This window comes from Pristis pectinata, chromosome 4, assembly GCF_009764475.1.
Source record: "Pristis pectinata isolate sPriPec2 chromosome 4, sPriPec2.1.pri, whole genome shotgun sequence".
Taxonomy (NCBI): domain Eukaryota; kingdom Metazoa; phylum Chordata; class Chondrichthyes; order Rhinopristiformes; family Pristidae; genus Pristis; species Pristis pectinata.
This window is the reverse complement of record NC_067408.1, coordinates 65,824,344-65,850,060: the sequence shown is the minus strand read 5'-3', so window position 1 is coordinate 65,850,060 and position 25,717 is coordinate 65,824,344. Positions and strand designations below refer to the sequence as shown.

The following is a 25,717-nucleotide window of genomic DNA, read 5'->3' as shown; positions in this document are numbered from 1 at the left end:
TGTGTGCATACCAATAACAATCTTGTCTTCAGGCAGAGAGCATTACTGCCTTTCTCACTTCCCACCCACCCCTGGTCCCAGCTGCACACTGGGCTCTGTTCCCAGACTCGACTCCAGTCGCACGCCTGGTCCAATCTACTCTGGCTGCACATCTGGCCCCATTTTAAGCTAATTTGCAGCCTCACATCTGCCCGTGTTCCTGGTGCCAGCTGTACCCTTGACCCACACTCCTGAACCACACTCTGGCCTCGTGCCTGGTCCTCGTTCACACACCCAACTCCGGATGCACACACAGCTCTGAACCCGATGCAGACAACAGCTGCACATCTGCTCATATTTCCAGCCCTACTCATGCACTGGGCCCATGTTGACAGCCCTGGCTCTCGCTGCACACCTGGCACTGTTCCTGACCAACTCCAGCTGCATATCTCCTGAGCCTGGCTTCAGCCGCACAACTGACTCCATTCCCGAGCTCGGCTCCAGCCACACACCTGACAGACATTCCTGACCCTGGGTCCAGGCACACACCTGGCTCCAAACCTTACCCTGATCTCAGCTGCTCAAGTACCCAGTGCTGGCCGCTCCCCTGGCCCCAGCTTTGGCCACACACCTGCCACTGTTCCTGACACCTCACTCCCAACCCCTTGGCTCTAGTGGTATACCTGGCCCTCACACTTTGTCTCAGGCCATACACATAGCCCCATTTCTGGCCCTTGGTGTTAAACTATTATTTTCAATCACACAGATGCTTGTGCAGTAATCTTTTAGGGGGCACCTCATTGACTGACTTTTGTAAACTGAAATTTGCTGCATCAACTGGCTCCCCTTTTATCTAACATGCTAGTTACTTCCTCAAAGAAGTCCTCAATTTGTTTAACATAATTTCTCTTCCACAAAACCATAATGATTCTGCTAGAGAAGTATTCTGTTACCATTTCCTTCTTAATGGATTCCAGAATTTTCTTACAAACTGGCCTGTAGTTCCTTATTTTCACTGACCATTTTTCTTTTGTCTGTGATGCACTTGACATGTTCCTCTCTGCTAAGACACTTCCAGAATACGACCAATAACAATACTTATTTAAGCAATAACATTCTATTTAGTGTGACCTCAAGAGTATGCAAAATTGTTCTGCACTATTTATAAGACAATAGTTTGTCATATTCCTGGTCTTACAAATTTTCATGGTATGATTTCTACATATTGTATCATTGTCAATATCCATTCGTATAGGAAAAGATTCACAAGAATGTTACTGGGTCTGGAGAGCATGAGTTATAAGGAGAGACTGGATAGGCTGAGGCTTTTTTCCCTGGAGCATAGGAAGCTGAGAGGCATTAGAGGTATACACAACATCCAGCTTACTTTTGAACTCTACTATTGAATCTGCTACTACAACCCTTCGCAGTTTAACAGGACCCTAATCACTCGTTATGTAAAAATAGTTACCTCATTCTTTTACTATTCACCTTCTTTTCTGCCAATTGGAACAGTTTCATTCTCTGTACTCGTCTATTCCCTTCAAGATTTTAAATAATTCTATTCAATCTCTCACAACCTCCTCTGTTCCATGGAGAACACCCCAGTTCGCCCATTCCATCCATAACACTAAAGTCCCTCACCCCTGGATGAATATTAGTAAGTCTACTTGGCACCCCCTCTACAGCTTCTACATCTTTCCTGAAAATGATTGTAATTATTTGCGAATTTAACAGTCTAGTCCGACTGCATACTGCCAATGCAAAAAATATAGCTCCGCTAAACAAAAAAATCTTCTCTTCTGATTATAATTACATGTGAAATATCTCATTATGTGAAAACTATGTGGCTGATGATTGAAACAGTGAGATTAATAATTTGTTAGCAATACAATGCAACATGGCTGACATTTAATCCACCCATTTTTCCACTTTATTAATCTACTTATGACTGTTGGGTAAATACCATACCTGAGTTGCCTTTTGCTTGTTATTTGGAAAAAGCTCCATCCACAGACTCAGAAGAGTGAAAAGGTTTACTTTCGAAAGCCTAGGACTCAGGCCTAGGAAATAAACATACCATTATTAAATTACATGTTGTTACTTTAAATTGTTGTGCAGGTTGCCTATAAAGCAGTTACTAAGCAGTGTCAAAGGCAGTACCAATAAATAAATTTATCTGGAGATGCATTTGTCTATGGTAATAGCAAGAACTTTTAACATTGAGAAATAACAGACTGCTTTACAGAGATGAAAACAGTCAAAAATGACAAAGCAGGAAGTAATGGATGGGTCAAAGAGGAAAGTTTAAAAGAAGATCTCACAAGAAGGTAGAGAAAAGGAGAAGTTTAGGATGGGAACTGAAGAACAGAGTTTAGATGGCTAAAGGTGGGATTAAGATGCTAACTGTGGGATTAAGAGGGGGCAAGAAGTCATAGCTGGAGAATGGAATTGAGGGCAAGATTGGAGATGACTACAGTAATTAGAAGGATATAAATGGACAGACATGAAGACTAGAATTTTAGTTTGTCAGAACGGGAGAGCTGGGAGCCAATGTGGGTCAGCGAAAACAGAAATGATGAGTGAAAAGGATACTGCAAGTTAAGATGCAGGTGCCAGCTCTGGATGTGCTTTACAGACCATGGAAGATGGGAAGCAGGCAAACAGTGCATTGAACTTAAAGATAACGATAGAGTGAATGAGCATTTGCCGTCACAATGGCATGAGTTAGGGGTTCTTACAGAGGTGATAGTGAGGTGAAGATACTCCAGAAGCTCAACTGGATGCTCCTTGCCTATAATCATGCTTGCCACTTTCATTCCTGTTAATTCTGCTTTCCCTTCCTTTTTATTATCTGCATTTTCTCCACTGACTTGTACAATAAATATTTGGTGACAACTTCTACAACTAATATAAACAACTCAATAGCATAAAGGACATTTAGCCTAACATTGTAAATAAATTGGAGGTTAGAACGACTGACTGAAAGTGTAAGCTGTGTAGAGAGCCTGCAAAGATTTACAAAGGGTAGCCTACACCTAGTTGATCTGACAATGTTTTAAAAATATTACTGATGTAGTAATCAAATGAATGTTATTTAAAATGACTCCCACAAGGCATTTCATGAAGTGGTGAGACCTTTAGCTAAAACTGAATTTTATGAAATTGATAGTAAATAACTGACATAGTTAAGACTCTGGTCAAAAGACAAAAAATATTAATACTGGCAGGACGTGCTCCGTGGACACCCAAAAGATTATTCTTAGATAGATAAAATGGGCCAAAATGTAACAATATATGCATTTATATCTGAAATCATCAGTTTGGACCTAGAAAGAATGATATTGTGTTCTGATCTGGTTATAAGAGCACAAGAAATAGGAAGAGTAAACCATTTGGCCCCTCAAGCCTACCCTGCTATTCAATAAGATCATGGCTGATCTACTTCACCATTTTCTTACCCTATCCCCATAATCACTGGTGTCTCTAACATTCAAAAATCTTTAATTTTGTTTTGAATGCAAACCGTGACTGAGCCCTCTGTGGTAGAGAATTCCAATGATTCACCACCTTATCAATGAACTTTCTCCTCATTTCAATCTTAAACGGCCCACCCTTATTTTGAGACTATGACCCCCAGCTCAAGGCTCCTCAGCCTGGCAAGCATCCTCCCACATCAGCCCCAAACTCTAAATATTTTCCATGTCTCAATGATATTATCTTTCAATCTTCCAAAATGTCCAGAGAATAGGGGCCTTGCTTACTCAATCACTTCTAATTTAATAAACCTATTATTCCAGGAACCAGTTTAGCGATTCTTCACTAAGCATCATCTTAGCAAATATATACTTCTTTAGGAGAACAAAATTCCAGGGGTGGAGCATAGGTTTGTTTCAATGATAATGGGACTCCAAAGACTTATATTAACACAAGAAATTACATTAAATCCTTGTGTAAATTGCCTATAAAATAGTTGCTAAATTAAGGCCAATGAATACACTTATCAGAAGTTGCATCTGCCTGTGGGAATAGCAATGAACTTCTAACATTGAGAAATAATCTGGAGATGTTTTACAGAGGTGTAGATAGTCAAAAATGGAATCTGAAATAAAGCAAGACAGTAGTGTAGCGGTTAGCGTAACGCTATTACAGCGCCAGCAACCCGGGTTCAATTCCGGCCACTGTCTGTAAGGAGTTTGTACGTTCTCCCCTTGTCTGCGTGGGTTTCCTCTGGGTCCTCCGGTTTCCTCCCACATTCCAAAAACGTACAGGTTAGTTCGTTGTGGACGTGCTATGTTGGCGCTGGAAGCGTGGCGACACTTGCAGGCTGCCCCCAGAACACTCTACACAAAAGATGTATTTCACTGTGTGTTTCAATATACATGCGACAAATAAAGATATCTTATCCTATAAATAGTTTGCTAAATTTAGCAGGTTGAGGATGATTGTTTTAAATTAAATTTCATAAGGGAAACTGAAGGGAACACAAGAACACCAGTGGGCTATTTATCCCCCTTAATTAAGATCCATAACCATATATATAACTTTCTACATACCCTTTAATACCTTGGTTAATGAAAGGTTTTCCTGGATTTAAAATTAAAATTGGGCCTGGCGTCAATTGCTGCTTATGGAGGGAAAAGTCTAAATTTCTCCTACCACTGCACGTGAGTCTTTTTTAATTACTCTTGAAAGACCTGGTTCTAATTTTTAACCTATGTCCTATTGTCCTAAATTATCCAATGTGCAAAAACACCCTCTCTCCATCTCCCCATCAGTTATAATTAGCATCTTCCAAAGTTCTTTGGATTTAGAAACCATTCCTTCACATTAAAAGATGCCTCTCCATATGAAACTGTTGTAATTTTCTTGCACAATTACATTTTAGTGCATGTTTACAAGCACACATACCAATGGAACTAAATTCCAGGTGTGCCCAACATACATAATTATATCACATTTAGTATGTACTAAGGGTGAGTTTTACTTCAATGCACCCCATCCCCAATGACTTTCATAATGAAGTAATTGAAAAACAAGGTTAAATGGCATCAGGAAAATAAAACCCCAGGAATGAATGATATTCTTTTCAGAGTATTATGTAGGTGGTTGGAGTCAACGTCAATGCAATGACTATATCTGACTTTCAATCTACTAACATTCTGGTTCAAACTAAAAAAAGACAAACAAGAACTACTTCACACCTTCTCCTGCAAGAACCCCTATCAATCTCTACATCTTTAAAGATGCCCCTTCTTTGATCAAGCTCTTAATCACCACATCCGAACCAGTTTTCATCTGATTACCCTCCTTGGGGATGTGTGCTCAATTAAAGATCTAATAAAACAGAGAGATTAAGAACATTTCTGTTCCACCTGCCATTGGGGGGGGGGAATAAGCAGCGAGGTGAACATAGATTATGGTTGAGTGGCTAACGACAATGGTGCTGCCTTCCCAATATTTAATTGGAGGGCTGTATGTTGGACAAGCAGCCTAACACATAACTGATTTTAATATAACACTTCTCCCACCCCAATAATAAATAATCCGGATAAATAATTTAGGGCCTTGTTAACATTAATAAGACATTCTGGTAAACGTTAATAGTATCAGCAAGTCACAAACCAATAACATTTGCCAGCTCCACCATATGAAGCCCTGTGCCCTGCTCCCGGCAACCACGGGCAGCCGGCCTCACCGCCCCGCTCACCTCTGGCATTGCACTCCGTCTGTACTCCTCTCTCCTGCCGCTCCTCAGCCTCGTTCACGTGCGCCGGTTCCCGCAGATCCTTCATTTCTAGATGCCGCCGAGAGCAGGACATGGCCTCAGCCGCGACGCAGAATGACACTAGTCGACCCGCCTTCGGCAGCAGAGGAACAGAAGGGACAGATCGCGGCGCCGGGCCAAAACGGACCTTGACAACCGAAAGCGTCAGCGCGTACCCATGCGTCGTGACGTCACCCGCAATCAGGGAGACTGTTGAAATTCAACCTTCAAGGATAAGGACGTTCATTGGGAAGGTTTGGAGGCTGAACGCAGGCAAATGGGATTAGCTCAGGTGGGCACCTTGGTCGGCACGGACGAACTTGGCCAAAGGGCCTGTTCCTATGCTGTACAACTCTGATCCAGCTGCTATGCGGGACAGGGCAGACACACCAGGAGATTGAACGAAGCACAGAGCGGGTGACGGGGTAAATACAGGAGTCGAGAGTAAAGCAGAGGGGGAGCAGAGCTGGAGCTTGTGGCAAAGAATAAGGAGCAGCTGTGGGCACAAAGGTGAAAGGCCATGGAGCGGGGCAGATGGGCCTGCAAAGGGCAACAATGTGCATCGATGTGTTGATGTAGATACCAATCATCACTTAGTTTTCATGCGGACCACGTCTTTACGCTGTTTTGTTTCATCATGTTCGAATGCATTACCGCCGTGTCGAATGGGATGGATTTATTAGCTAAGAACTGAACGCGGGGACATAAGAGACTGCAGATGCAGAGTCTCGACCCGAAACGTCAACTATCCCTTTGCCACCACAGATGTTGCTTAAGCCGCTGAGTTCCTCCAGCAGTTTGTTTTTAACTGAACATACGATATCTTCATTAATCACATGTACATCGAAACACACCGTGAAATGCATCATTTGCACAGAGTGTTCTGGGGGACTGCCCGCAAGTGTCGCCACGCTTCCGGGGCCAACACAGCATGCCCACAACTTCCTAAACCGTAGGTTTTTGGAATGTGGGAGGAAACTGGAGCACCAGGAGGAAACCCACGCAGATACGGCGAGAACGTACAAACTCCTTATAGATAGCGGCCGGTTATTGGAACTCCAGCATAATGGATTTATGTGCTCTCATTAACCCCCCCCCCCCCCAACAAGGAATGTAAATATGCATGTCAGTAACTTGGGGTATCTAAATTTGAGCATTTCCCCTGATAAAACCAGGTTATAGACAAAGCACAATCAAAGAATTGAGTCAAACCTCTGCTATTCTACTACATCTAATTGTGAAAGATGGTGGACATGAAGCAGCTAACTGGAGGGAAAGTGCCATGAATATCCTGGTTCTCAATGATGGAAGATACCAGCATGTGAGTGTAAAATACATGGTTGAAGGAGTAGAAATGAAGGTGGATAATCCATCCCAGGCTCTTGAGATTCCTCATTTCAGAGAACCCATCTTCTGACAATTGAACACACTCTATATGATATCAAGAAATGATTGAACACACTGGCTACAGCAAAGACTTCAGTCATGAACAACATGCTAGTTGTGATGCTAAATACCTTCTCCAGAACAAGCTGCATCTCTATAAACAGCAAGAACAGAGGCATCAGTGCAACAAAGTTGAACAATGCCTAGCTTGTCATCACAAAGGACACGTTAATTTTAGCAAAATACCATCTTATCAATGATGGAAGAAATCATAGACAATTCTAACAAGTGCCCAACTACCTTACTGATAACCAGCTCCCTGATCCTTATTTAGGCTCATCAAAACCACTCGACTCCTGGCGTCATTACTGCCTTCATCCACACATGGCAAAAAGAGCTCAATTCCAGCATTGAGATGTAAATGACTACATTTGGCATCAAGGTGATCATTGATTGAGAATGGAATAAAGGAGGTCCAGTCCATTGAAATAATGGAAATTGGAATGGAGAGGCGAGGGTGGTCCACTGGCTGGAAGACAAAGATCAATGGTTATAGTTGTTGGAAACCAATTATCTCAATGTCAGAATATCACAGGAGTGTTTCATCATGTCAAATGTGAGGATATTCATTGATAATTGCCTTTATTGATACAGAAAGATCCTTTAATCCTTGAAAGAGTAAAATACATGTTCTTTAGTTCCTTTGCTGCTCTTTATCCACCAGGGTTATGGGATGCTTTATACACTTTGGAGCAGCATGTATATCTATTCTAAGATATTTCAGCTTAATTATCCTTTCTCGTCTATCTGTTAGTTGGGACATTTGGTCAGATCCTAACACAAGTATGAGGTTCTTTAAACACTTAGTAATGGAGATTAGCTGAGGTGGTTTTCCTGTGTAAATGTTCTAAATAACTTCTACCGCAAACAAACTTAAGGACTCCTACTGCTGCGCCTCCTCCCCTCCCCCCCCCCCCCCCATCTTTATGAATGATAAAGATTCCAAGTTGCTCCAATGGACACAAGTACCCACAATAGGTATTAATTAAACATTTATACATAAATGGCTCTCGTTGTCACTCAACATGTCTGATGTGGAATTTAGCCCCATCTTTTCTATTTCTGAATCACAGCCCACTGAGTACATTCCAGCTCCATGGAAGAGCAATCCCGCTAGTCTCATTCTCCCACCCTCTCCCATAGATTTTCAAATCTAAAGACTGAAGTACCACTCTTGCCATTAGACAAGTGTAACCAACAGATCAGGTAAAAGATGTTATCCTGCCACATCCAGTTGTGACAGGTGACTGACAATAGCTAACAGGAGATAAAAGATGCCATAAACATCCAGATTCTCATCAATAAAAGAACTTCAGCATTGTCTTTGAAATAGACATGGCTTATGTCTTTGCTTCAAATTATTTAATTCTAACCAGACATACGATTTCAGATGTCAATGCAGTCTTTAAAGTATGTATCTTTGTCTCTGCTTACTGGGGTAGAACGGCGCAGGGATTCTCAGTTATAGACAGAAATATTACCACTAAGGTCCACTGTCCTAGTAAGATAGAAAATATAGTCACGTCATCCAACCAAAAAGCACTTTAAACTGAGTGTTTGACTTGTTGGCAATAGCTGGCTTTTCATGGTGTCTCTTTCAAAGACCAACAAGAAAGTACTTTCAAAGAAAATGACAAAACTGTGAGCCCCATCTTACAACCTTCCCATCTGTCCACCCCGTCAGGCATTTCCCATGTCATCTGTGGAATCGTGCGTGGTTTCCACATTGGCGTTAGTCACCTCAGGACTCAGAAAATGAGAGTAGAAATTAGTCGTCCTGGATCCTGAGGGACTTTCTAAGAAGAAGACATAATTATATTGAAGTAACCGTACCTCAGAAATATTTAAATTGGTTGGGGAGCGCTTTGGAATGACCTATGGTTAGGAAGTGTGGGATTTTTTTAACTCGTTAGGTTCTGCGATACATTTACACAACAGACCCTTTATTGGTGGTCAATACTACGTGGAATTCGCTGCCCGATCAATGGATATTTTGCATGGAGACCTGTTTTGTGGTTTGTGTGGCGGTTGTTAGTCAAGTGAGATTAACAGAGGAAAAATACAGTGATGCTGTATCTCAACACACACACGCGCGCGCGCGCGGTTGGTAATAGTTTTGAAATTCTCGCTTCCCCTCTTTTGGCCTGGTGCAGAGACCGTACAGCGAGGAGACCGGCTGAGGAGGAGGGTGGAAGGCCAGCGGCGGCCTCGCCATGAGCAGCAACGAGCAGCAGGCGGTGGGTAGCAGAGCGCAGCTGGCGGAACATCGTGCGACATCGCACAAGAGACGGTTAGCGCGATGTGGCAGCCGCCCGTCTCACATCCGGGACAGGTGCGCAAACCACCCAGCAAAGCCAGCGGTGCCTAGCGACCGGGGTGAGGGTGTAGAGGGAGGGGTCACACCAGTCCCGTCTGTAGTGGGACTCCAAGTGATCCAGTCACCATAAAACAGGAGATTTCACGTGTTCGTGCATAATACTCCTCACCAAAAGCCATTGGCTGCGGAATGCTACTGCGTGTCGCAGTTTAGCGGGTGAAACGTGCGCACGTTCAGCTGCAATATGTTGGTGTGACCGTCATGTTGGAAAGGGCGCCAATATGTGTGATACTCTCGACCGAAACAGGTAGCCAGGCGATGACAGACGATATTGATTTGGCTCTAGCGCTGCCAGACTGGTCGTCGGCAGTGCAGCTTTCCCCACGTGCTTTAATTAAGAATTTAGGAAACAGGAGCAAGAGTAGCCAAATTGGACCAGCTCTGCCATTCAATAAGATCATAGCTGATCCAATCTTGGCCTTGCTCTGCTCTCCCATTTTCTCTCCATACTCTATGATTCCCTTGTAGTGCAACTGTCTATCACTGTCAATCTCCGTTTCCACTGCTCTGCAGTACAGAATTCCAAAGAGCCTGAGAGAAAAAATTCCTCTTCATCTCCCACTTAAATGATTCATTCCTTATTGGGAAAACATGCCCCCTAATTCTATGTAACCCAACTAGGAAAAAATATCCTCTTAATATTCATCCTGTCAGTATCCCCCAGAATCTTACATTGTTTCAATAAGATTACCTCTCATCCTTCTAAAATCCAATGACAGTAGGCCCAATATGTTCAACCTTTCTTCAAATGTCAATTCTTTCATTACCAGGAATCCCTTGAGAGTCTTCTCTACACTTGCTGTTGAGGTGTTGATGACCTTTGACTTTTATTTGGTTCTTCCACATTGGAGCAGAGAACTTTTGCATTTCCAAGTTTGCAGCAAACTGTTGTATTAGGTCACAGATGATCTTTAGTTCAGAGAAGCAGAATTTGTCTAATTTTCTTTGGCAGAGAGCAGCAGACAAATAGTCATATTAATTGAAGAGAATTGCAGGTTTCCCAATGATAAAGGGTACTATTTGTTGCATGCCTGTCATTTTGAGATACCACACGTTGGCCCAGAATTTCCTGGTAGTAGTGAGCCATGCATGCTCACTGCTTATTTGTCTAGTCAATCTCTACTTGCCTTATCCCTGTTAACATGCTTCCATGTTAACCCATCTTGATAAGAACTATGTTGCAGAATTCTTTCTGATTCTCTTCCTTAAGATGCTTCTGGATGTATTGTCATCATGTAGCTAGAACCAGCCCTGTCCACAAAAATGCTGAAAGGAATCTTTGGCAGCTGGTTAAGCCAACTGAACTTTAATAAAGCATTCAGCAACATCCCTTATAGTAGGCTGATCCAAAAGATTAAATGGCAGGACCCTGAGGAGCATTGATGTTGAGAGATCTTGGGATGCAAGTCCATTAGCTCCTTGAAGGTGGCAACACAAGTAGATAGGATAGTAAAGAAGCCATATGGCATATTTGCCTTCGTTGGTTGGAGTGTTGAATATAAAAGTCAGGAAATTGCAGCTGTATAAAACTTTGGTTAGGCCACATTTGGAGTGTTATGTGGAGTTCTTGTCACTGCATTACAGGAAGGATATGTAGGCTTTGGAGAGGGTGTAGAAGAGGTTCACCAGGATGTTGCCTTGATTGGAGCATATTAGCTCTAAGAAGAGGTTGGGTAAACTTGAACTGTTTCTTCTGGAGCGTTGGAGGCTGAGAGGTGACCTGATAGAATGATATAAAATTATGAGGGGCATAGTTAAGGTAGATAGTCGGAGTCTTTTTCTCAGGGTAGAAATGTTAAATACTAGAGGGCATAGCTTTAAGGTGAGAGGAGAAAAGTTTAAAGGACATTTACGAGGCAATTTTTTTTTTACACACAGGAAGTGATAGGTTCCTGGGAACATGCTGCCAGGAAAAATGGTGGAAGGAGATACAATAGCAACATTTAAGAGGTATTTAGAGAAGCACATGAACAGGTAGGAGATGAAGGGATAGAGACCGGATGCAAGCAGATAGGATTAGTTTAAATTGGCATCAGATTCAGCGCAGGTGCTCTGGGTTGAAGGGCCTGTTCCTGTGCTGTACTCTTCTATGTTCATAACCTGTGGGTTGGTCAGAATCTGAATATTTAAGGAAGTCTGAAGTTCAGATACAGTCAGTTACTTTTAAAAAATATTAATCAAATCATTAAATTGTTAATAATTTTAAAATGTGAGCAAATAAAATACTTAAATTCAGTTAAAAACATTGACATGAATCAAATTAATTTAAAACAATATAATTCACCAGATCCTTAACTGAATCACATGAAGCCATTCCTTTTGATTAAAATACATGGAGTTGCGTCAGTGGACAGATTTCTTTCTTTGTGAGAGAGGAGCAGGAAGTTTGCCAAGTGAAGTCCCCACAAACACCTGTCACAAAATTAGGATTTCATGTTTGTATGGGAAACCCAAACTTACACTTGGGAGAGAAACTTACAATTCTATATTCAACTGTCAGCATTTCTCAGGAAAATCCAGGCCATTAACACAGAGATGTGCCGCAGTTGGAAGATATTACATTCCCTCAGTACCCAACATGTGCATGACCATACCTAGTTCATTGTGACCACCATTGCACACTACCCAGTAAGCAGTCATAATGCCTTCATTGTACCATGCCACCTTTATTTGAGCTTGTAAATTAGGGGAGATTGTGGACTAAGAAGAGATGAGATGTGTGTAGGGAGAAAACAAATAAAACTGCAGATGCTGGAATCAGAATTGGAAACAAAAACCAGAATGCTGGAAGAACTTGGCCAGTTAAGCAGCATTGGTGGAAAGAGAAACCAGTTAAAGTTTCAGGTCAAAGATCTTTCTTCAGAACTGTGTATGGGGGGCTGGGGGGCTGGGGGGGGGGGAAGAATCAGGAATAAGCACATCATCACCTTTAATGGTTTCAGTGATGCTGCTGGCCACAAACTCTATCATGGCCACTTCCAGTAATGCTCCTAGGGAATTATTAATAGTTTTGTGATGGGGGCATGATGCATTGAGCAAATGCATTTGGTGGAACATAACATTTAGAGAGGTGTTCAGCAACTTTGACAGGTATATGAATCACTGAATTTTTTGCAGCATTGCATCCAGCTCATCTAGACAGAACTTGCATTATTCAAGTTCTTAATTGTTGCATTGGAAAATTTGGTTCCTGCTGTCTCCTCTGTAATGCTGTCTCATGGAGCAAGTTTCAGTGACCTGTGTAATGACCCCAGCCTCTTCTGCGGCCACCATGCGCTTCCACTTTTAAGAAGCAAGCTGGTTTGAACTGCGGCTGCCGCTTGGGAAGTGGGCCGCCATAGGATTTTTTCATTTACTTTTCATGATATGGGTGTCTCTGGCAAGAGCAGCAATTATTGCCAATCCCAACTGCCCTTACGAAGATGACTGCAGTCCTTCCAGAGCAGGTACTCCCATAATGCTGTTGGGAAGGGAGCCAGGTGTTGGACAATACGATGATGAAAGAACAGCTATATATTTCCAAATCCAGCTGGTACGTGACTTGAGGGAAACCTGTCAGTGGTGATGTTCCTGTTGCCAATTAAATGCAGCACACAATAAAACACACTAGACAATGACTTTGCCTTAAAGCTATACCTTATTAATCACAATTAGTTCAAAGAACTCAAAGATTCATTGCATAGTTTCAAACAATTACTTAACTCTTCAGTTTCACGACTCTTTTAGTTACACAACTCTTTATCTTCACAATTTCCAAAACTTACAACTTGTATTCAGATATTACCCACTCTTATGAACCTGGCCTGGGTTTGACTTGGCAAGTTCTTCTCTGAGTCCCTGACTCGGTCGCCTTCTTCAGTGGTTGGTCTCTAGAGTTGCTGCTGCTGGTCATCTTGTAAGGTACCTTTTTATATATTTCTTCACATGCCTTTCAGAATTCTTTATTGTCATTTATATAGCTGTAATTCCAGTCTTTAGCCATAACAGTGTTTCTTCAAATTCCTCCTGGCACCATTCCACAATTACTTCACCATTTGGTTCCTGAATTATCGGAATGTTTGTTTGTACTTTTGCAATTTATCCGACTGTCTCTTTCACAAGATATCAGTTCCCAAAACATCCCCATTTGCTTGTTTTGTTCTCCAGATGGTTCACAGGGCTGTAAAGCTGTCTCAACTATGATCTTTTGATACCGACCAAGTATTGATCACGTGACTCTCCTTACCTGTACTTCTTTGTTCTTGGTTGCCAGTGTCTCTTCAGCAAAGTGTTCTCCCAGAGCTTGATGGGATACTTAGCACCTCCTGCTGGCTGCTACATTCCCATATGCCCTCTGCCCTTGTCCTTCTTGGTGATGAGATCACAGGTTAAGGAGGTGTTGTCAGAAAAGCCTACATGAGTAACTGCAGTGCATTTTGGAGATGGTAAACAATGCAGTTGTGATGTACTGGTGGTAGATGGAATGAATCTTTAGGGTGTTTGATAGGGTGCCTGATTTGGGCTATTTTGTCCTGGATGGGTTCAAGCTTCATGAGTGCTGCTGAAGCTGCCCATACTCCACACAAGAGGAATGTATTCCTCTATGTTCCTGACTTGTAACATCTGAGAAAGGTTTGGTGTCAGGAGATGAATCACTCACTGAAAATTAAATAGTCTCAGATCTGCTCTTGTTGCCAATGTGCTTATATGGCTGGTCCAACTGAGTTTCTGGTCAGGGGTGAACCCCAGGATGTTGATGATGGGGGACTGGGTGATAGTACTACACGTACATGTCAAGGGTAGGTGGTTAGACTCTTGTTGAAAATGGTCACTGCCCAACTCTTCAGTGGGGCAAATATTACTTCCCATTTATTGGGTCAAGCTTAAATGTTGTCTCTTTCGTGCTCCATGCCGACATGGCTGTTTCATTTCTGAGGAGTTGTGAAGGGTACTGAGCATATAAATATCCCCAATTCTGACCTTATGGAAGAAAAGTCATTGAAGAAGCAGCTGAAGATGGTTTGGCCTAGGGCATTGCCCTGAGGAACTCCTACTGGGCTGGGGCTAGGATGTCCTTCAACAACATCATGCTGAGTAGATCCTGAAGTGGTGACTGTGAGCATGAATGTTGTTATAAAGTCAGAATTGGGTGTAATAGCCTACGTAAATCACACAATGTGATTATAGCATCTGTGTTCCTACGCTACAAACACCAGCTCCAAATCTAGCAGGGTCAACAACACATTGCAGGGTCAGTTGCAGGTGAAAAGGATATTGACAGAGTGGTCAGGAAAGCCATGTCATGAGACTTTCATTAGTGCCTAACCAAAGTTAGTAATTCTACCTTTCCTATTGCAGCATTCAACTGGACCTTAAGCAACCTGAGTTTTTAATCTGTCCCCATTGCTGTGAATCTTGGGTTATTTAAGCTAAAGCATGGTAAACAACTGCCTTTTTCAGTACCTATCAGACTAACCTGTCAGGGCATTCCTTCTTTTGTGTACATGCATTGCTCTGGGCATGTGCAGATGAGCAGATACAGTGTAGTATATACTGATGTGGGAGCATGGTAGCACAGTGGTTAGCAATGCCACCCACAGCTTTAGAAACTAGATTTGATTGTGTCCTGGGATGCTGTCTGTGTGGAGTTTGCACATTCTACTTGTAAACATGAGATTCCTCCAGGTGCTCTAGATTTCTCCAGGTGCTCTGGATTCCTCCCACATCCCAAAGACATACTGACAGATTAATTGTCTCCTGTAAGTTATGCCATAGTGTACCAAGTGGCAAAAGAATTAAGTAAAGGGGTGTTGAAAGGCAAATGGAAGTCACAGAGCAAGAGAAGGGGAATGAGACTGTTGGGATGCTCTGCCAGCATAGACTCGATGAGCTGAATGGTCTCTTTCCATGTTGTAGTCATTAAGTAAGGTAGTCATTGGTTTAATAATTAGAATGATCAAAAGCACTTCACAGGTAACTTTACAGGTGGGAACAGTGGCTTAGTAGTTCAGTAACATGACCTGCCATCCAGAGGCCTAGACTAAAGATCTGAAGGTTGTCCAAATCCCAATATAGCATCTGGGAAATTGATATTCAGTTAACTAATCTGAATAAACCAGAATATTAAAAATCTAGAATCAATAATCAGTCACCATGGAACTATAGGATTGTTGTAAAGATCCCCTCTCTGAGGAAATACCTTCACCACAAGGAGATAACAGTAGTTCATGAAATTGCTCATCATCATCCTCTAAAGGTCATTTACTGATGGCCAATAAATGCTGGTCTTCCCAGTGATGTGTGCATCCCATAGTTCTGAACTAGAGTTACTCTTGAAATGAAGAGAAATGTGGAGCCCACTGTCACTGAATCCTGTCTTCAACCAGTTTGATACACTTCACGTGATATTGAGAAATGGCTGAGTGCATTGCCTACAGCAAAGGGTTTGGTCCGCAATAACATCCTGACCTGCATCTCAGCCCAGTAGACTAGAAATTTCTCAGGTATATTCTGGCTTTGTAAAGCAGAACAAGTTAAATGTGAATAGTTACTGCTCCATCAGCCTACTCTGAATCATTAGCAAAGGCAGATGTCATAGCTGCTAAATGGCACATACTTGTCGATAACTTGTGCACTGATGCTTAGGTTGGAAAGGATCATTTTGCTCCAGATGTCTTTAAGGAGTTGGTCCAATCATGAACAACAGAGCATTTGACTCACACTTGACTGTGTGGTATTGAGGAGACTCGGCAGGATTCAGTTAGTGGGAATCAGAGGAAACCACTCTGCTGGCTGAGGTCATTCCTTGCACAAAGGAAGATGATTGACATTACCTCTGCTTCATCAATGGCTAGCCCTTCATCGTAAGGTCAGAAGTGAGGATATTTCTTACTGATTACAGAATGATCAGTTCCACTTGCAAGACCTTAGAAAATGAAAGTTTGTGCTTGGATGCAAAACCCAGACAACATCCGGGCGCGAGCTGATCATTGCCACATGATAAAGTAGCTCGACTAAGTTTTTTAGTCTAGTAGCTCCAATATTCCTCACTGGTACCGATCTCTGGATATTTCCTATTATTTGTACACATCTCAGGTTACTGACACAATGTCTGCCAGTGAGGTTCCTGGTTTCTCTTGACATCCAAAGGCATTACTATTACCTAATCCTCCACCATAAAGTATGATACAATAGGTTTGTAGCTGTTGAAAGTTCAAAATTAAAGTTCAAAGTCAAGTTTATTGTCATATGCACAAGTATATGTATGCACAGGTGCAATGAAAAACTTGCAGCAGCATCACAAGCACATGGCTTCATATAAGCAGTATTCACAAGAAAAACGTAAATTAAACAATTTTTGCAAGAAAGAATACAATTAGAACAAAAAATGTCAATTTTAGTGCAAAGCGGTCATTGCGTTGCTAAACTGTAGTGATTAGGGTTTTGCTGGTTGGTTCAAGAACTGAATGGTTGAAGGGAAGTTGCTGTTCTTGAACCTGGTGGTGTGAGACACCAGGCTTCTGTACCTCCTGCCCAATGGTAGCTGTGAGAAGATGGCATGGCCCGGATGGTGGGGATTTTTGATGATGGATGTTGCCTTCTTGAGACACCATTTCCTGTAGATACTACTGATTGGTGGGGAGGGATGTGCCTGCAATGTATGTATTAATGTCTAAGTTCAAATACCACCTTGATGACTGGAGCATTTAAATTCAGCCGATGAAGTAAATTCTGGAATAAGAAAAACTTGCAGTGATGTTGTAATCCAGTATCTTTATGACTGAGGTTTCAAAAGAGGTGGCTGCAAGCACTGCTTGTTAATTTCCAAATTGGCCCCCGTAGGTTAGAAGGCAGCAAATGTGACCACACTATTTAAGAAAGCAGAGAGGAGAAAATAGGGAACTATAAACCAGTTAACCTAATAGTAGTATGGAAAATGCGAGAATCCATTATGACTGAAGTGTTAACAGGACAGTAAGAAAATAATAATAGTATTGGGCAGAGCTCATGGGATTTGGGGAATGTGTTGATGCAGATTGAGGATCCGTTAATGGACAGCAAACACAAAGGAATAAAGGGGCGCTGCAGGGACTGGTACCATGTCCCTAGCTATTCACAATCTACATCAGTGATTTGGATAACGGGACCAAGTGTAATTAGTTTGCTGAACTAAGTGTAATTAGTTTGCTGATGATATTAAGCTGTGTGGCAGTGTTGGTTGTGAGGAGACTTTAAGGGGATATTATGCATGGTTGAGAACATGGTAGGTGGGAAAAATGTAAGGTTGTGCGCTTAGATAGAAAAATAGAAAATCAGAGGTTTTTTTTTAAATGGTGATAGATTGAAAAGGAGTCCTTGCAATTGAATCACTGGAAGTTAATGTGTAGAATGCAGTATGCAGCAAGGAAGGCAAACAATATGTTGGCCTTCACTGGAAGAGAATTCAAGTACAAGGGCAAAGATAGCTTACTGCAATTATATAGGGGTGTGGTGGGATGGCACCTGAAATATTGTGTAGATGTTTGATCTACATACCTAGGAAAGGATGTATGTGGGATAGAGGCCATGCAGCAAAGGTTCCCTAGATTGATTCTTGGGGTTGACAGCAGGGTTGTCCTACAAGGAGAGATTAAACAGATTGTCTCTGTTCTCTAGCCGAATGATAGGTGATCTCATTGAAACCTACATGATTCTATCAGGGCCTGATGAGGTAGATAGAGGGGTGATGTTTCCCTTGTCTGAGGTTCCAAAAATCAAGAGTTTCAAAATAAGGGGTTGGCTGTTCAGGACTTGGATGAGATGAAGTTTCTTCACAGCGATTGTAGCAAATCTTTGGAATTGTCCATCCAAGAGGGCTGTGGAAGTGCAGCCACTGAGTATGTTCAAAAGTGAGAAAATTAGGTATTTCATTGTCAAGAGATATGAAATTAAGGTAGGAAAAAGGTGCTGCAGTAAAAGATCTTATTGAATGACAGAGCAGGTACAAGAGGTTGCGTGGCATACTATTTCTTATTTTTTTACATTCTTTAATGCATCTGATTAACTTGCATCCCTTGGGGAAATAAATTTCCCATCCTTACTTGTCTGGTATAAGGCAAGCACGTTTTCCCAATAGAACTGCCTATATTTTAGTCTGTCTAACCAGAAACCTGTGCACAACCTTGAGGATTATAAGCCTCCCCATAGTGCACTAATCATGCACCTTGCTTTGCAGGCATCACTCGTCAACACAAAAATGTACTGCAAATCTGTGTTCACCTGGTGGGCAATGCCCAGCACATCATCCAAGTCAATGTCTGGTGTCCTGGCAAGGATCAAGGTGCTTTCAGTCTGCTGTAGTCTCCATTTGAAAAAGAAAATGGTAGCTACAAATGCCTTGCTCTGCATGAATTTTGCAGGCCATTGGCATGGTCAACCAACAAATTCCATAGCCTGGACAACACTAATTGAGCCTGCAGTAGTTGGTGGGATGGATGTCAGGTTTTGTGGTGGTCTGATGTCACAAGGCAGCAGGAGGAGGAAGAAGAGTGGCAGTCTATACAGATACAGTTTGTTCAGATAGTCTATGTCGACTTCATTTGACCTTGCAACCAATAAACAATCTCAGTTCCTCACTTTCCAGCAGTCCTACATTTACCCTCTTGCTGCACTTTATAATGGCCAGAGTGCAAAAACAAAGTTCAACACAATTCCAAACCAAATTATATTAAACTTCAACTAATCACTCTTGTTCCCAGTGTTCAGTATGCCTTTGCACTCTTTTTCCATGCTGCCCTGACTACCAACCTGCTCGTAGCCAGCTGCTGGCCTTCCATGGAGGAGACTGCAGAACTCTCAGGAGGGTGACCTCAAACAGCTGTGGGTCAAGAAGGATTAGTGTGGACTGCATGAGCAATCTGGTATGGGTGAGCAGCAGAGAGTAAAAACAGGCACTACCAAAATAGCAGCAGTGGGATCTTGAATGCTGGCAACAATCTGAGTTTGCAGGAGAGAATTCTGAACCTCTGCTGCAGTCCTCAGGCATTGGTTAGCTTGTAGTTATGCTGCAATGGAACCTGAGCCAACAACCAGCAGACACTGTGGCAAGTGCACCATTGAAGTTGCTTCCATGTTGGAAAGAATAGTCTTAAAAAGCCTTGTGCAAAGCTATGCAGGATTCCTCTAAGCTCTTTGCCATTGCACCCAGACAGGTCCACCAATGGACCAAGCGTTTTACTTTGCACAACATTCAAATGTAAGCTACTCACATCAGAGTCCTTGTCTGAATCCATTGTAGCAGAAATTAAGGGAAACTGGTACCTGTGCAGTATTTCCTCCCCTGCCCCCCCCCTCATCCCCCCAAGGTCTTGGTGCCTCACCTTGTGCAGATCTTGCCCCTAAAACTAATCCCTAAATTACCTGAGTGTCAGTATCTGAGCTGGGAGCAGGGAATTTTACATTGAATGAGGGTGCTTCTTAGTTTTCTCACTTTTCTACCAACACCTGCCCAGACTATCAAAAAGTACTAGGAACAATGAGGGTGCACACCGTTATCCTTGCTAGTTAGCTGCTGTTGCCGTTGCTTGTGGGTCATCTTTTTGTGCAGGAGAAAAGGAAGTGTGCTTGAGACTGTCATACAATGATCTGTCATTCAGTACTAAACAACAAGCTTCAATACCTGGGCCTCTGTACCTCCCTCTGCAACTGGATCCTCTACTTCCTCATTGGGGGACCACGGTCAGGTGGATCAGTAGTAACATCTCCTCCTCACTGACAATTGTTATGAGAAAGGTTTTTTTGGATCTCAAAGATATAGGTATCTGAACACACAGTCTTTGTACTTTAAAAAGGAGAATTTTATTTACAAAGACAGCGCAGGAACAGAATGGAAAGGAACAAATGCACACTCGCACTCGGGTGATCACGAAACATGAAGGGAGTCGCAACGGGGGTGAAGTGCACGCGCGCGCACACACACGCAACGAACTAGTACAAATGATCAGGAAACAAACAAATATGTTGTCTGAACCCCCTGAATCCAGACAAACAACAGCTCTACGCTACTGGGAATCTACTTAGGACCCTCCTCGGTCCCGTGGAAGTGCACTCTCTCACCCGTGGTCTCGACCCCGGCAGCAATCAGCAAAGAGAAAGGGTTACACACGTGCAGCATCTTTTATAGGTCTGGAGAGCTGGGTGGATCTAACTCAGGTAATTCAAACAGGCCAATGGTTTGGGGGTCAAAGACAAAGGTGTTTACCAAGGACAATGATCGGGCAGACCCAGGAACAAAGGTGCTCTCCACCTGAAAGGTCAAATGAAGTCGACATAGACTATCTGAACAAACTGTATCTGTATAGACTGCCAAAGGTGCTCTCCACCTATGCTTGCACCTGATGGGTGGGGTGGAGCCAAACCTTTGATTGACAGTGGTGTCACTTCCAACCCGATGAGCAATGCTATCATCTGACCAGAGGGGTCAGTGTTGTCACTGTCATCTGACAGCCATGGCCTTTCATACTACAACAATCAACATAGGTGCACCTCAAGGATGCATGCTTAATCCACTGCTCTACTCTCTCTAGACTCATGACTGTGTGGCTAGGCACAGCTCAAACGCCATCTATAAATATGCCGATGACACCACTGTTGGTGGCAGAATCTCGGTTGGCGATGAGGAGGCGTACAGGAGTGAGACAGATCAGCTGGTTGAGTGGTATCACAAAACAACCTCACACTCAACGTCAGCAAGACCAAGGAATTGATTGTGGACATCAGGAAGGGGAGGTAAGGAGAATACAGACCAGCATTCATTGAGGGGTCAGCAGTGGAAAGGACGAACAGCTTCGAGTTACTGGGCGTCAACATCTCAGAGGATCTATATTGGGCCCTACACATTGATGCAATCACAAAGAAGGCATGCCAGCAGCAGTACATCATTAGGAGTTTGAGGAGATTTTGAATGTTACCAAAGACGCTTACAAATTTCTATAGATGTATGGTGGAGAGCATTCTGACTGGTTACATCACTGCCTGGTATGGAGGCTCCAATACGCAGGATCGAAAGAGGCTGCGGAGGGTTATAGACTCAGCCAGCTTCATTACAGGCACAATACTCCCCACCGTTGAGGACATCTTCAAGAGGTGGAGCCTCAAGAAAACGGCATCCATCATTAAGGACCCTCACCATTCGGGACATGCCCTCTTTACACTACTACCATCAGGGAGGAAGTACAGGAGCCTTAAGACCTACACTTATTGTTTCAGGAACAGCTTCTTCCCTTCCGCCATCGGATTTCTGAACTGTCCATGAACCCATGAACATTACCTCATTATTCCTCTTTTGCACTATTCATTTATTTTTGTAACTTATAGTAATTTTTATGTCTTGCACTGTACTGCTGCCGCAAAACAACAAATTTCACGACATACTATATGTCTGTGATAATAAATCTGATTCAGGTTCATTCTTAACAGAGCTGGCACTGTCCAAGCTATGTGATAAGGATGTGAAATGCAAAATTTTAGTTAACGTGTGTTGGTGAAGTGCAAATATGATACCAGCCAAAGTCCTGATTGATGAAGATTGTAAGGAAACCACTGAAGTGTGGTGAAATGAGCAATGTATGAGGCTTCTTGTGGATTTGGCAGTAAATGGAATTTGTAGATGCATTTACTGACCTTGAACACTGTTGTGATGTTAAAACTCTTGCAGCACTAGTCCAGTGCCTTGGACAGGATTTGTGGCATTGACCAGCTCTGTTTTTCTTCCTGCTATTTTCTGAGTTTGTATCCTGATGGCCTCCTCACTGCCTGCGGAAAGAGGATATTTTTCCTCATCTTCATATTCCTGTGCCAAAGCCTATAAACAAAAAAAGAGGGAACTTGCAGTCCTGATGAAGGGTCTTGACCCCAAACGTCAACTATCCATTTCCCTCCATAGATGCTGCTCGACCCACTAAGTTCCTCCAGCTCCTTTGTGTGTTGCTCCAGATTTCTAGCATCTGCAGTCTCTTGTGTATCGAACTTACTGTCTCCTATGTTGTGCAAATCTTAAACACCTTCCCGGTCAATATCAGTAAATGAATGATTCCCAGCATCCACTACAGCCACAGTATACCTTGCCTTTCAGAAATAAAGGTACTGTGTAAGCAGCACGAGCGAGCTTGAATTGGTGCCGGCCATCATGAAATTGAACTGCTGGGGAGATTAGCAGTAAAAACTGTAGTTAGTGCTGATTGCACATTGAAATTGTTATATTGAACAGGCAGCACAAATACATTGTTCTCATGATTGGAAATGATAGGTGTAGTTTGCAATTCCCATACTGTACCTCTTTCCAGGTACAGTCCAACAAAGTCACCACTGCTTTTTAAATCCTTGACCATTCAACTGACCCGGTAGTAACTGGTTCAGAAAATGCTCAGAACCTTCTCCCACTCTGCAGCAAGACAACTCGCAGACAAGCCTAGAATACCTAAGGCCAGAACCAGATCTTAGAGCTGCCAGGCACATAGCACATTAATGGCAAGAACCAGTAAACTTCTAGCTATTTATCCAACTAGGCTCCAGAGTTTCTAAGTGGCATCATTTACATTTGTTTTGGAAAATGGAAATCTCTCCCTAGCACATGATTGGCTGAAGTACTGCTGTGTAAATTTATACATTTTTTTATTCATTGGCAAGGTCAAGATTTATTGCCATTATTAATTGTCATTGAGAATATAGTGGTAAGCTATCTTTAATCACTCCAGTCTGTCAGGTAAAGGTGCTGCTGTACAGGGAATCCAGGATTTTGACCCAGTGATGTTGAAGAAACAGCAGAATGTCTCTATGTCAGCTTGCCATGTGACTTGGAGAGGAGTTTTCAGGTAGTGTTGTCCTTTTCTCTTGTTCTTCTTGGCTGTAGTGGTTCTGGGTTGAAGAAGCGCTGTTGAAGAAGGCTTGGTAGGTCGCCGCAATGTAACCTATGTTGTTGTACCTCTAGTTGAGGGAGTGCATGTTTAATGTCGTGGATGAAGTACCAATCAAGGGAGCTGCTATTTCCAGGATGGTTTCAAGCTTCCCTGGTATATTTCAAGTTATAGCCGCCTAGGTACATGGAGAGGGTATCCCAATACACTTCTGACTTCCGGCTTATAGGTGGTGGAAAGAACTTGGAGAGCAAAGAGTTGAGGTACTTGCTGAAGAATAACCTGCCTCTGCTTTTTAGCCATGGTATTTATATATAGTTCAGTTTCTCCTGACTCCCCAGGACACTCGCAGTTGGGGATTCAATAGTGGTATTGTTGTTAACAAAAAGGGGTGGTTAGATTCTTGTTTTGTTGGAGATAGTTGTTGCTTGGTGCTTATGTGGTGCAAATGTTACTTGCCATTTAGCACCCAAGCCTGGATGTTTAGGTCTTACTGCATTGCTTCATTGTTTGAAGTGTACGAATTTCTTCATTGTATGAAGAGCTGTGAATGGAACTGAACATTGTAAACGTCTCCAATGCTGACATAAAGAAACAGTTAAAGATGGTTGGACCTAGGACATTGTTTTGAAGAATTTCTGCAGTGATGTCCAAGTTTCATTAGGGAACAATTAGTATACAACTTTGGTTTATTATAATGTCTATTGGATTCTATCCCCAATCATAATTTTGCTAAAACAAAGGCTTTTCATTCCTTTCATAGGGTAGAACACTGATAGCAGTGGGACTTGGTATCACAGCTGCAGCATTTGCAGGTAAGACAATGTTTCACTTTGCACCTCTGTAGATCTGCATTTATGGTGATCTTTTAAAATTCATCATATTCTGGATTAGTCTCCATGGATTTGCAAGTAACAAATATAACACTGCTATTCAAGAAAGCAGGGAGATAAAAATTGTAGACGGTAGACCAGTTACTCTAACATTAGTTGTTGGGAAAATATTTTTATAATGGATGTGGCAATGGAGCACTTAGTAAATCATAAAATGGTCAGGCAGAGTCAATATTGTTTTATAAAAGGGAAACAGTGTTTGTCAAATCTAATAGAGATATTTTTAAGGATTTGACTAGCCAGCCAGATAAGAGGGAACTAGCGGATATAACACATCTGGATTTTCAAAAGGTACTTGATAAGGTGGCACATAAAAGATTGTTACATAAAGTAAGGGCTCATGATGTTGGAGATAAATTAATGTGAATTGAATGGTTAAAGAGCAGAAAACAGTGAAGGAACAAATGGGTCATTTTCAGCCTGTCAGGCAGCCACAAGCCTCAGCCTCTCATAATATGTATTAAAAAATTAGATGAAAATTCAAACTGTTACGTATTAAAATTCTCTAAACTAGGAGGGAAGGTGACCAATAAGGATGCATTGAGTCTGCAAGGGAATATAGACAGATTAGAGTAAAAATATGGCAGATGGTGAGGTTATTCACTGTGGGAGTGATATATTTTAAATTGTTCATTTATAATGTTCTCCATTTCCTGAAACATTAGTAGTTTGTTTTTACTTTGGCTGCTCTCTGATCTGTTGAGTGTTTACTCTATTTTTCTGTGTTTATATAAATCTTCCATAAATTGAGCTCCAATATTTTCCCAGATTTGCTGGGGCAATTAAACCCTGCCAACCAATAGTGCTCATTTTCCATTTGTCATTGCATGTGTCATTTTCCATTTTTACTTAACCAATTGTGTGTATTCGTGTGAGTCATGATCACAAACCCTGGTTCCCTGAATAACTCAATGTTCCAATAATGCTGTCAAATTAGTCAATTTTGCATTCTATTTGTAACTGAAAGACAAGGTGCCATAATCTCTTCAGGTGTTCTGGAGTTGTGGATTGTGTGCTCTGATGTGTGAAGGAGTCTTACAGCCATAATGTAATTGCTCTAATTGAATGGAAGGGTTTAATGACCTGTGCATGCAAGATGATCTCCCATAAGTTTAACGGATTCATCTGATTTTCAGTGAACATTAAGTTTTCCTGCTTCTTTTGACAGAATAGGATTCTTTATTGAGAAATGAAAAATTGTACCTGGTTATATTTATCAATTATTAATTGTGCTTGTGTTTGGGAAGATGAAATAAAAGCATAGAATATTTTTTAAATGGCCTTGATAGAAAACCTTCCTGTCCCGAACCTTCAATTTTAGGCAGGAAGAAACAGTTCTTCCTCCTTTTGGTGTGCGTGAAAGTATCACCATTATTCTATGTGG

At 42.1% G+C, this 25,717-nt stretch overlaps 2 protein-coding genes across 5 annotated transcripts in view; one reads left to right on the top strand and one right to left on the bottom strand.

The window, feature by feature from the left end:
* cdadc1 (cytidine and dCMP deaminase domain containing 1) overlaps positions 1 to 5,871 on the bottom strand; it is a 30,455-nt gene extending 24,584 nt beyond the window's left edge. The window contains exons 1-2 of the mRNA XM_052014028.1: positions 5,690 to 5,871; positions 1,951 to 2,042 (exon numbers count right to left, since the gene is read on the bottom strand). Coding sequence (XP_051869988.1) covers positions 1,951 to 2,042; positions 5,690 to 5,801 — 204 coding nt within the window. The 5' untranslated portion in view covers positions 5,802 to 5,871. The remainder of the gene's footprint in view (positions 1 to 1,950; positions 2,043 to 5,689) is intronic.
* Positions 5,872 to 9,345: 3,474 nt separating this feature from the next.
* The window catches only part of LOC127569320 (dnaJ homolog subfamily C member 15-like), a 33,066-nt gene continuing 16,694 nt past the window's right edge, over positions 9,346 to 25,717 (top strand). The window contains exons 1-3 of one of the 4 annotated variants that reach the window (XM_052013843.1): positions 9,346 to 9,524; positions 21,113 to 21,314; positions 24,204 to 24,255. In XM_052013843.1, the coding sequence (XP_051869803.1) occupies positions 9,406 to 9,524; positions 21,113 to 21,314; positions 24,204 to 24,255 (373 nt within the window). In that variant the 5' untranslated portion in view covers positions 9,346 to 9,405. The remainder of the gene's footprint in view (positions 9,525 to 21,112; positions 21,315 to 24,203; positions 24,256 to 25,717) is intronic. The other 3 variants (XM_052013844.1, XM_052013841.1, XM_052013842.1) reach the window with 3 other exon arrangements.